Below are 12,331 nucleotides of genomic sequence, written 5' to 3'. Positions count from 1 at the left end.
TGAAGTTTTTAACTCCAGCCCTCCTCTCTCCCCTTCCTAGCAAGCCTCCTTTTCATTGGGTGCCTGACAGCCATTTAGTTTAAAATCCTACCAAACACCAAAGCAAAGCTGTGTGGTATCACATGCTAACAATGCGGCAGTGTGTGAGGAACAAAGAAATCATCACATGAAAAGCTGGCAGAAGCACTTTTGGAAAAAGCAAGAATGAATACAACCAGCAGAGGAAAGTGGGAGAGGACAGTGTTAACTCCCAAAGAACCATCTCTAGAAATGCACAGTGGCTACTTGTGGAAAGGACAATCAAGTGATGATTCATTTTCACAATTAAGACCTTTTGTGACACTACTGGTTTAGTAACACTCAAGTAGTCTACATGGGTTTTCACCTGTATCTGAACACTGTCAGAAAGCCAAAACAACACTAGTAATACCATAATACAAAGAATAATAATAGCAACAAATGGATGGCACATAATTACCTTCCAGTGGACTGTTGTCAAGGTATCCTGCTTGGTATACGCAGCCCATAGCATCCCCACTGCTATCCTATTCCTACAACTTTGTTAATGCATTTCAAACCTATATTCTGACCTTTGCCCCTTCCTCTGGTTTGTGTGTATTTGCACAATGCTTTGGTTTAGGAAGGAAAAGTGACAAACCCTATATTTCGAGAAGTCTCTGCTTAAATAAACTTTCCTTCATATTCACTTTTTCCAAAACCTGCTTTTTCAAATTGGCTGAAGAGAGCAACAACAGAAAAGCTTTTACATAAAAATTCTCAGACTTCGAAGATTAAAACCAGACACTGACAGCAGAATGCTGCAGAATGCCCATTAGTCCAAACGGCTAGATGAATAGCAACAATGCAGGTATAGCTTTGTTATTTTTTTCTCTCAAAGAAAACCCAGAATGAAATACAAGCTAAATTTTCACAATTATGAGATTAGATGGGATACCACGTATTTCTGCTTGGCCATATCTGCTTCATATACATACACAACAGTTAGGCATGTAATATAATTTCAGAATCAATGCTATAAGGGTGCTGAAACTCCAAGCTTTGTGTTTGCTTCATTGAGAACTATGTGGCCATAAAAATGCATACGTAAGCTTGCTGGCAGAGGAAATCACTAAATCTGGCAGCAAAAACTGTTTCAGCCCATACAGCTGACAGAGGATCTCAGTCTGTTATTGCTAAACATCTAGTCAGATATTCAGTTACTTGTGAGTGTCCAAAATAACAGTAGTGCTCAAAAAAATGCATCTTCCTCAACTCTGATTAACTGCTGAAGCTTTTACTTTTAGATGTTGATTTCAAAATTATCATTGGCCCCTTTAAACTCGCATTCCAAGTCTGCTGACCTTCCGGCCAAGTAATAATGGGGTTTTTATTCCTTACTGGAAGACAGGTTTGAAGATTCTAAGTTTCCTCAACTCTTTGTGACCAATCAAGTTCAATACCTGAAGTCATTATTTAATACATCATCAATAGATAATTTTGGTTCTTTTTGCCCCTTAAGCCTAGATGGTGTTTCCATGGCCATTATTCTATTTCTGCAAAAAAGATTCTTCCAAGCTACACGCAAGACAACACCTATGAATTTTATAACATTTCAATCTGCAGTAGAATATTCTGGAGTTTCATCCTGTGGCATATCAGTTCGTAATTCCTACTTCATTTTTGCCTCAATGAGAGAGGAAAACGATTGGTACTAACACTTTTTTCCTGTTATTTTGGTTTCTACACCATCATGTCTAGAGTAGAATCCTCACTAGTTTTACATCATTTTGCACTTATTTTCCTACTACGATAGGAGTAAAGATAAATGGCATCTGTGGGAGAAAATAAAGGCATACCTGCTGATATAAATAAAGTTTTATGTGAGATACTTTCTCATATTTTTTCTTTCAGAAACTGAAATTTCTGACAATCACCACTCAAGCAAAGAATGCAACACATTGCTGCTTTTAGAAGATTACTTTTCATAAGTGATGTGTTATTTGAAATTATTGCTTTCCATATGCAAACTTTGTTGATAAATTGAGTTTCGTTTGCTGCCATATTGTCTGGTTTCTCAGATTTCTTAGGTATATCTGAAGCTTCCCTTAATTCTTAGTATGTTAGAATCTGTTAACTGAGTCATCAGCAGGTTTTCTAATCATATTCCTTCCTCCTCGGTCTATCAGATACAAAAACAAGAGTCATCACTGAATCTTCTGTAAATACTTCAACAACACTTTCATTCTATATATAACATTGACTTCTACTCAACTTCAATGCTCCATTTTTCACTATATAAACAAAACTTACACTGTAATGAGCTATTATCACAGCCCCTGATTATAAAGTTCCTATTTTAGTACATCTAAAATAAACACACAGTGTTGGACAGTTGTGATGTCTTCAAGAATAAAAATCTGACTGCATTTTTCTCCAACCTGTTATTTTCTCTTAAGTGGTATTAAACAGTAAGGAGTTTCCTCATTTGACAGTACTGAAACAAGAGTAAAGGGTCTAACCTTCAAATTCAGCCTCCAAACCCTTTCAAAGCCCCCAACTACTAACTGTTTCTTTGCATTCTAGCAGCTGTTGTGTCAAATTAATTCCCAACAGCTCAGTTATTTTGCTGTCAGCATTAGCTGGCCACAGGAAATTCATACCGTTTCAACAGTTTGAGAGATGGTGTCTTTGGAATGGAAGTTACTCTCTCCCCTGACTCACCAAATAATTTTAAGCAAAGAAAGAGTTGAAATCACTACATGAACTTCCAGGACAGTCAAGAAAATTCTGACAAAACAGCAATTTCTCTTACCATCTTCAATATCATAGGCGTAAGACGACAAGCGCAGAGTTGTCGCACAGTATTCACACTTGAAGCAACTGCGGTGGAAGAACTTGCCTTCAGCACTCAGTCTCTCCATCACGTAGACTCGCTTGCGGCAGAAGTAACAGACATCACTGCCTCCCAGGTTTTGGGGGAACTCCTTTTTGAGTGAGCCCTAGACAGAAATAAGCATGGCTAAATTCGTGTGTGTACAGCCTCACCAAGATTGCAGGGTTATATTTTTTCTTCATTTATGCGGATACAGGAGCATCTGGATGCTTCAGTTTTCCACACATGGATGCTGCAGTTCTTGTACACAATTCACAGGTTTAACCAGGACACCAAAAACTAACCTTATTGTCCAGGGAAGAAGGTCCTAGGATGCCATGCTTACATATGTCAGGAGTAAAATAAGCTCTACGAGGAAGAGCGGACACCAGTACTATTAATAATGACCTTGAAATATATGACTGAAGGAGGCATATGATGGAAAGCCAAAACCATTAGGAATCCTTCAAACAGCAGTTCTTAGACCTACATTAACAAAAGCAGTATCTCCTACAGAAAACAATAATGCAGAATAGCCCCAGTGGATCAAACACATCTTCATAAATGTGACAAGCAGTTTCTCAAATGTTTAAGGACAACTCTTGGATGCTGAGATTAAATTAAAACATTTTGCAAGGAAAATGAGGGCAAGAGTGAGGGCAGATGGAGAAAGGGAAATGAAGTCTTATACAAAGCTATGACAGGTTCCATCAGTAGTAGTAACAACTGGACACTCACAATACGTCAGATCTACAGTACATCTAATCACAAACACACACCATCTTCTGTACATCGTCTTACCAGTTCCTTCTTGTCTAGAAGGGTTTTGGGTTGCTCTTTCCTTTGAAGCTGATTGGCTATCTGCTCAGCCAATGAGCTCACTCCGCCTGTGTACATCTTTATATACTTCTACCAGATGGATGGAATAAAACAATAGGGCAGTGAGGAAAGAAAAAAAAAGTCAAATTAAAAAAATGACTAAAATTATAATAGGTTAGGTGGTGAAAAGGTGCAGAGAGGTCAAATCATGCCAAGACAGTGGACAATATGAAGTGACAAGTAGTAACAGCAAAGCTAGTGTCATCAGGAATCACCAGCACAGCCCAGGTTCAACCGGAACAACGGAAAAGAAGATGTCTTGCATTTTGCATTCTCTAAGTGCTCTAGAAATACTATAATGATGATGAAGAAAGCAGATCTTATTTTCACTTGTGGAGTATTTTGCACCTGGAAACCTGAGCACAGACACTTCTCGAAGACAAGGCCAAATATAGGTTAAGATTTTAGGTTCCAGGTAAAATTGGCATCAGAAACGAAGATCTTTTAGAAGACATGTTACGTAGTCTAATGCAATGTACTGATGCCAACAGCATAATTATATGCTTAGCAACTGAAAAGAATTCATTTGCAGAGCATTCGTAGACCAGGGGAAATCCTTAACTGAGGAACTCAAAATGATTCAAGAAAATGAATTCTTCCAATGCTAAAAGGGAGGTTTATATGGAAAAAGATGCAAGAGCTTCATCCAATGCATTAAAGCCATACCTGCATACATCTGGAACATACACTTGCTCAGCTGTGAACATGGCTTTATGGCTAAGCTTTTTTCCATCATGGCTATCAACTGACTCCATAACTGCCTGTCTAAAACCCCTCCAGTATTCTGAGAAACCTAGGCAGGTTGGCTGCTACCTTAGATCCTGAGATGGTACAAAGTGAGTGTTTGCAAGCCAAGTTCAGTCGCTGCAATAATTACACGGTTAGGAAAATCATGTTGTTACATCCATGTTAGCGCGATCACACTGCAAACGCCATGTATTTGACTCAGAGCAGCAAGGGACACACCAAGCAATTTTCCTTTTCCACACGAAGAAGCATTATGAACATTTCTAGCTGGAGTCTCCTCAGCAAATGAATGATCCGAGAGACACTCCAGCTTCTGGCGAGTGTAAAATACCAAGGATAACAGTATTCTGAAGGAAAGGACTAAAGTTGTATTTCAAAACTCCGTTTACTTATATAGCAGCACTTGTTTGAAGCACACTAGTTATGTCCCACTACTAATAACACAACATAAATTTCCTAAGTATGGTTATTAGCCCTTTAGGAATGTTTAAGAACTTCACATGTTCAGATATGAGAATACCAGGAAGCATCACAAAAAACAAAATTCACCACAAAATAGGTACTTCTTTGGGGAAAAAGATTTCAAAAATAGAGTGCTCAGCCATCAGAAATTACCACTGCTATCACTGAAGTCCTAATTCCTTAAGCTCTGTGCCACTGCAGTAATGAGGGTTTATTTCTACCCAAAAAGAAGTTCTACCTGTCTACTGATTCCACTCCAAAATGCAGAGCACTCACAGTATTTATATATGCAAGAAATAACAAGTGATTTGTCTTTCAAAACTTTCCAGATTCCATATTCTTCCTCAGCTAATGTGTGCACACATATATGCGCACAGTTGCCTTTCAATGTCATATATCATATCTTGTCAAATATTACATTCGAAATGGTGCCCACTGGAAAAAAATTCTTCCTTTCATTCCACATTGATCTTTAACTGGAAACCATAATCATCTGGTCAAGAGTTTTCCATTTGCCTCAAAAGACTGGAAACCTTTGAGGCCTTTAAAGTTTTCTTAAAATACAGTTCAAGCTTTTCCGTGGGAAAAACTTTCTTTTAGCAGAGACAGGTTTCCACTGAAAAAGTTTTGATTTGAAACCCTCATCCAACCTTAACTGCAGATGCTTCAGGATCTTTAAATTTCTACCAGCACATATGAAGTTTCATGCTTAAAAAGTGATCATGCTAATCTTAACTCACAATACCTTAGACTATTTGGTGTGAGAAATTTAGTTGCTGAATTGTTGATTTGAGGTTCTGTGTTTCTAATTTGTTTTGGTTTTTTCCATTACATCACATCTGGCCTAACACTGGGTCTTAAAAGAAGCATTTTATCTTTCCTCCCATAGGCAAAATCCTTCAAGATATACAGTGTTCTGCAACATTTTCAAGAGTGGGCAAAGAACCCACTCCTGCTTGGGTCAAATCAAGCTCCTGCTTTTTATATACGACAACTGCAACTAGTTCAAATTCTCACTGATTTTTCAGAAAGCCAAAGTACTTTTTATTTCACACTGTCCATTAAGCATATAGGCACAAATGCATTCTGTAGTTTGGCCCAAGACTCAGTGAAAGCAGCAAGCAAAACAAAAAAGCTTTACTGCAGTGCCAGAAGACTATCAGTGCTCAAAAAGACTGAATTGAGAGTGAGATGTACGAGATGCATTTCATTTACACCAAACATCAAATATATTTCGTTTCAAACTGCCTTATGGCTGACAAAAGCCAACACAGGTTGCCTCTGGTTTCTCATTTGTGCATGAATCTGCACAGACATTGTGTTCTGCAGGTGAGGCGTTGCAAGCCCAGCCATCTCTTGTGGTGTGTCCTCAGCTGATGGGACCAGGGTGGAGCAAGCGAACACAGCTGAGTGCACCTTGCAATGCTCAGGCTAACGCTACCTGTCGAAGAGAGTCAGATGAAGGTGAAGAAGGGCGATTAGAAGAACGGAGGCTAAGGGAGAGCTCCCACTGGTCAACAAAGAATCGGCGAGACGGTTCAGTCTCAGGCTAAAAAATAAAATAAAAATCAAAACAATCATACACGGCTATGGAGGGAAGAGAGGAGAGAAAAAAAACAACCAGACCCTTCTGTCCACCATAAAAAAAATTCTTAAAGACTCTTGTAGGAAAACTTGGAGAAAAATGTCCAGTGTATCTTCACCTTCTCCCTAGTGAGGCAGAGTAAGTTATTCTTAATTTGCTCTTTATTAAGTTTTAAAGTTATTTAGAACCGTTTGGAAGCAGTTACCTACTTCCACAGATGTCCAACCTCCGGTAACCCAACCAACTAAGCCACTGGCATAGATCCCAAATCAACTTCCTCTGCTCCTCCGGTATCTCCCACTGTTCTTTGTTACTGGCCCAAGGCACTAAGATCATATTTCAGGCCATGTGAGACCTCTTCTACATTTTAACTATATAAACCAAAAGCCTGCTCTCCTTGGGGATGGGAGAGAAAGAAATTAACTTATATGTGTTGCAGTAATTAGCGGCAAGTTTCCTTTCCAAACTAACATTTACTGTAAGCAGATTGGAAACAACACACTAAAATGAATTAAACGATATAAAGCAATCTGCTGTTCTTGCTTATCAAATGGCAAACAAATGCCAAACTGAGAATTTGCATCCTTCTGAAACTGTTTCTTCACAGAAGAACCCAAAATTTGGTCTTCAACATAACCCACTCATTATCTCTATGGCTCATTGTGCCTATCTCCCAAGAAATGCTTCACACAAACAGGGGAAAAAAAATACCTAGAAGTATCAGAAAAATAGCACTGCTAGACACAGTGCATTCCTAGAAATTATAATCTAGAAAGAAAAATACAAATTTCAAATATTTTACCCTCTTTTACAAGAAAATTAGGTTTTTCATTATAAAAAGGAAAAATAAATGTCATGCAGCTGCATGACCCACGAAAATAGCTATAGCCACTTAGAATAGCCTAGCCTCAAGATTAAATCTACTGGACAAAATGCAAAATAGCTTGGCTTTCACAATTTCCCAAATTGAAAGAAATACAACTGTTTACTTTATACACAGATTTTTTTGTACTTAAGATCATCAACATTTAACTAGATTTCTTTTCTGAAAATGGCTGTCTTTGCTTTCTTTCTCTTACTATTCTATTTTTCTTGTTTTCTTCCCTTAAATCCTAATCATAAACTATCATAGCCTGCAGTGTTCCAACATCTGTTTCCTCTTTTTCCTCTCTGCCCTACCCACTTTATCCTTTCCTCTACTTTGTGTTCTTCATCTCCTCTATATTGACTCTCCTCCTTAATTCTGCACTATACAGAAATTAGTTTCAAAAATAATTTCTACCTTTGCATTGTAACGCTGTTAATCTTTTCCACCCTCAAAAGGGGCTTAAAAGTGCTAGAGAGCAACACAAAAGGTAGAAGCAACATGTTTTGGTCTAGATGTTAATTTCTATTTCATCATTTCAACCGAGTAAGGAAATGCACATGAGCAGGCTATCCTTGGATCATGCCTGAGGTCTTCAGTTGTGTCACTCATTAACAAATGGATCTTAATGTGTTCAGATTAGTATTCTTATCCAGCCTTTCATCGTTTCTTCTATGTCCTCAAATGCTATCTCAAATGCAGCCAAAGGTTCACTTTGCATTCCTGGAGAACAGCTTTGCTGACTTCAATTGTCAGCAAAGACAGCATCCCCAAAAGAACAGCAATGGAAAGTGACCTAAATGTTACAAATTTCCTTTTGACATGGCTTAGAAAAGTTACAGCCACGAGCAAAAGTGCTGGGACAGTTTATACTCCGGCTCAAGAAGAAAGCTTGATTTTACATGGTTAACTCAGACCAGTAAGTTATGAAAAATAACACAGAATCATAGAATCGTTTTGGTCGGAAAAGACCTTTAAGATCACTTATGCATATGGTGTTTTCCAAAACCACTCTCCAGTTTGCCAACTACTGTTAAGAAAACTGAAAACTGAGATAGGGGCAAGCAACTAGAAACGTGAGAAATCACTGTTCAAACTGGCATGCCCCCATATGCCAAATTAAGCACAAAACCAAACCAAACCAAAAATGTACACTAGAATCAAAGAAAATCTGCACAAGCTGCCAACTCTACCGCTGGAAATAAGCATACAGGAAGTATGGACACAAAAGTAGTACTTCAGAGCCAGGAATTACGCTTGGAAAATGCAAATGTTCTTGCTTCCAGAAGCAAGTAAAATTTGTGAGCAACTGACTGGTAAACAATCACTGTGAGATGATTTGAGCCGGAGTGCAGCCGGTTTTCAGCAGGTATTCTGAAGCTTGGAGGCTGTTTTCTACCTTTTTGTTTGTATTGTGTTTTGAGAAACAGAAACATTGTCTTTCATCAAACAAGGAGACAGTTAAGAACTATTACAGCAAGTAGGATAAAAATACTACACAAAATAGGCTTGACCGTGTCTTTTTAACCACATGACTGTACAGCAATGGTCATCGTATTTTGGTCAATTTTTCCATCCCTCTGACCCCAGCTGTCACCGGTACCCAGCATCTCGCACTGATACAGGACACCAGATAGGTAGGGCTGTAGTCACCTGATGCCTCGCTGCAGGTCTGGACTCCAGGAGGGCAGCAAGCTGACATGCCCTTTGTTCAACATTCTCAGGCATTTGGTCATCAGAAAATAAACGAGGATATCTCTGCGAGGTGAGGAAGGAGGGAGGAAGTAAACAAACCAGCAAAAAAAAAAAAAAAAAGCCCCAAAAGGAATAGACACTGAAATGCTAGACAAAAGGTACGAAACTCACATGCAAAACAGTAAGAGCAGCTTCTACGTGAAGACTATTTTTATTTCCAATAAATGGAAACTATCTTTTTCCAGTGTCTACTGTTCTAATGAAGTGCTAAGTTTTGGCCTTCAAAGCCAAGAAAAAACAGTTGAATTAGTAGTTATTCACAACTCTCCTACCTAGGACTGCTGCAGCCAAAACCAAACAAGCGTGTGGCCTCTCCCTTTGGCATTACCATCCAAAAAAAAAAAAAGTGGCTTTATCATGCACAAAGGAGCTTATTTGCCAACTTATTTCACCATAGTTCTTGATTATCGAACATTTCTTTACATATCTAAACCTGCATCTACTTGCATTTCTCAGATTTTGTGCACAGAAACATATATAATATACTTCAGTTCTCATAAAGGATGAGTTCATCTCCACTGGTATATGAAAAGTGAATGCTGTGCTTACAAAAGAGAGGATGCTTAATGAGACTTGCTGGCTGAAGCAAAGCACAGCAAAATCAAAGTATCACAGAAGCTGCCAGTTTTACTTTTGCAGCTTCACTGTCCTGCTTGTTCTTATTGCACTGTCATGTCAACACACCCCAGGCGTAATATTTGACACCTCTGCTATTCTGGTCTTCCCTATCAGTCTTCTTAAACTGTTGGGTGATACACTTAGTGACACGGAAAAAGACCTGGCTTGTCGCCTGCTGTAGAAGACAGGAGTAACACCTGCAATATCACATAGCCTTCAGCTAATTTGTTTGTAGAGTTCAAAAGTAAATGGACCAGGAACTACGAACTTGTGCATGAAGAAACTTCAGGCTTGATCTGTCAACGATGCCAGGGTGCTGCTACGTATTGCTAACTGCACTCCAAAGCACAATGGAAAATTGGGTTCACACCCAATTTACGAGAAAACACTTTTCCCATTCAAATGCATTAAGAATACTCTCTACTTTCAGCTGCTTTCAGTTCCACCAACTCCTTCCTACTAGATCATTTTCACTAAAACTATGGCCTATTATAAAGCTGTGGGCTTCTATGTCACTGCAGACACATGCTTATTCATTTTCTACTGCCTGTCAGAAAACATTCGCCCCACAAGAGTCTTTTGTTAGAACACAGTCTGAAAGTTGAAACAGTTTTATAGCTGGCTACCACTTATGACTTAATTCATTCAAAGCCTTTACTGGAATGTCAATTAATTTGTCAATATGAATTTAATTCAACCAATTCTTTTGAGTGCCTATCTCTTATTTTCCCATGCTTCTGCATAATACTGAGCTATTCAGACAGACTGCTGAATATTTCATTGTTAAGAAGGCTTCAAAATCTCTATACTAAATAATGCCTCATCATTTTTCCTTTTACTTTGGCCTGTAGGAGGCAGGATGGAATGCCAGTTGTTTAACCATCCAGAAAGCAAGCAGTGAGAACAATGCACCCGTGTTCACATGAATTAGCACAAAACATGTAACTCTTCTTGTTCTGCTACAGCCACAGCACACTTCATTAAAGAGGTGTAAGAGAAAAAGAAGAATGGGAAGAGCTTAAGTGCTAGATCTATGGCAAAATAAAAGCATATAGCAAACTGTTGATGAAGGCTTGTTATGCATTTATGTGGGTATCACACAGAAACAATCACTCCTAATTTACTCTCAGCAGTTCCAGCATGTTAATAGCAGCATTAGGATAAGTGTGTTTTACTACCCAGTATATTTGCTCTCTGTATTGCACACATCCACCACAGCCTTGTGTCATCAGCACCCATGCCATTCGTTCATGCTCTTTACCCTTTCCTGTCTGGGACTCTGCTCCCCAGGATAGTCAGCACCAGGCTCCCTGTTTCTCTGCAGGCAACAAATTATGAGCTTAACAACAACCACAGACCAACTTCCAGGTCAAAACACACTTCATCTGATTTTTCTTACAATGCAGGCAGAAAAGAGGCCACAGTGACAGTTTATTAAGAGTATTTTAAACCCGGCAATAATAGCTTGCCTCCTGTAGGGAATTTTTTAAAAAACATATATATTCATATTAGGTCAGTAAACCACAATATATTACCACAATGTAACAGAATTAGTACAATAAAGATGGTAAGACACTCAATATAACTCATACTGTGATGTTAGATCAAAAGAAGGAAATGGAAAGTTTAAAAGAAGTGACAGAATGAATGCATTAGAAGTGCAGAAGTACAAGTTCAAAAAAAAAAAAAAAAAAATCAGTGTAACAAGGACATAGATCCATCTGACCCACTATGAGGCCTAGGCCAAGACAATTTCAGGAAAAGAAATCATTCCTAAGGAAAAAAGATCGTCTCCAAAAGCAGACCCCTCAACTGAGTCTAACAGACCAGTTCTGTGGCACAGGGAGTAAAAATTCCTCAGACTTAAAAGGAGGAAGCCATTTTTTTTTTAATTATTCGTTTGAGCAAGAAGACAGGAAAAAAGAGTTTCCTACAGGACACAACACAGAAAATGGCCGAAGTACACTTGGACCCAGCAGTAGCTGGCTCTCATGACTGAACTAGGCAACCAAAAAGACACAGGACAAACAAACACTTGGGGAAACTAGGAAGGGAAAACATAGAGGTAAGGGGTCCTTAGGACTATGGAAAATGAATCCCATACCACAGATTAAAAAGTAAAACTCAGCATTTAACTGCCTTAGCTTCTCTTATTTGTAAGCTTGGGCAAAACCTTTCTTTTATAAAATGTATCTGTCAAAATTTTCAAAGGATATTTACAAGAGGAAGGCAGCCAGCTATCACATGATCTGATAATACTACACTCAACTCAGTTTAAATGTGGGCTTTGATAATGAAAAGGGCTTTCCCCACCCATTCTGCCTAGATGTCCATTCCTGTATCCTACCTTGCACCGCATGCTGTCTACAGTGTGCCAGAAAACTAACTACTTTTTTTGCTAGGGCAGTTTTAAAATCAGATCAGTAAGCAGACCTGACTTATTTTGCAGATGCAGACACCAGAGAGGCAGTGGAAAATGTGTGCTCCGGAGGCTGACAATAATTAGACCAGATTAACTGTGACATGTAACTACACTCCGAGAAACCAC

The 12,331-nt window shown here is 38.7% G+C and overlaps 1 protein-coding gene across 14 annotated transcripts in view; it reads right to left on the bottom strand.

The window, feature by feature from the left end:
• Positions 1-12,331, bottom strand: part of MICAL3 (microtubule associated monooxygenase, calponin and LIM domain containing 3) — a 163,761-nt gene that overhangs the window by 71,628 nt on the left and 79,802 nt on the right. For 13 of the 14 annotated variants that reach the window (XM_065645013.1, XM_065645046.1, XM_065645037.1 and 10 more), the window contains exons 19-23: positions 11,045-11,101; positions 9,064-9,168; positions 6,402-6,509; positions 3,674-3,781; positions 2,813-2,999 (exon numbers count right to left, since the gene is read on the bottom strand). In XM_065645013.1, the coding sequence (XP_065501085.1) occupies positions 2,813-2,999; positions 3,674-3,781; positions 6,402-6,509; positions 9,064-9,168; positions 11,045-11,101 (565 nt within the window). The remainder of the gene's footprint in view (positions 1-2,812; positions 3,000-3,673; positions 3,782-6,401; positions 6,510-9,063; positions 9,169-11,044; positions 11,102-12,331) is intronic. The other variant, XM_065645099.1, reaches the window with a different exon arrangement.

The sequence above is a fragment of the Caloenas nicobarica genome, chromosome 1, assembly GCF_036013445.1.
Source record: "Caloenas nicobarica isolate bCalNic1 chromosome 1, bCalNic1.hap1, whole genome shotgun sequence".
In the NCBI taxonomy this organism is placed as follows: domain Eukaryota; kingdom Metazoa; phylum Chordata; class Aves; order Columbiformes; family Columbidae; genus Caloenas; species Caloenas nicobarica.
This window is presented reverse-complemented; position numbering and strand designations above follow the sequence as displayed.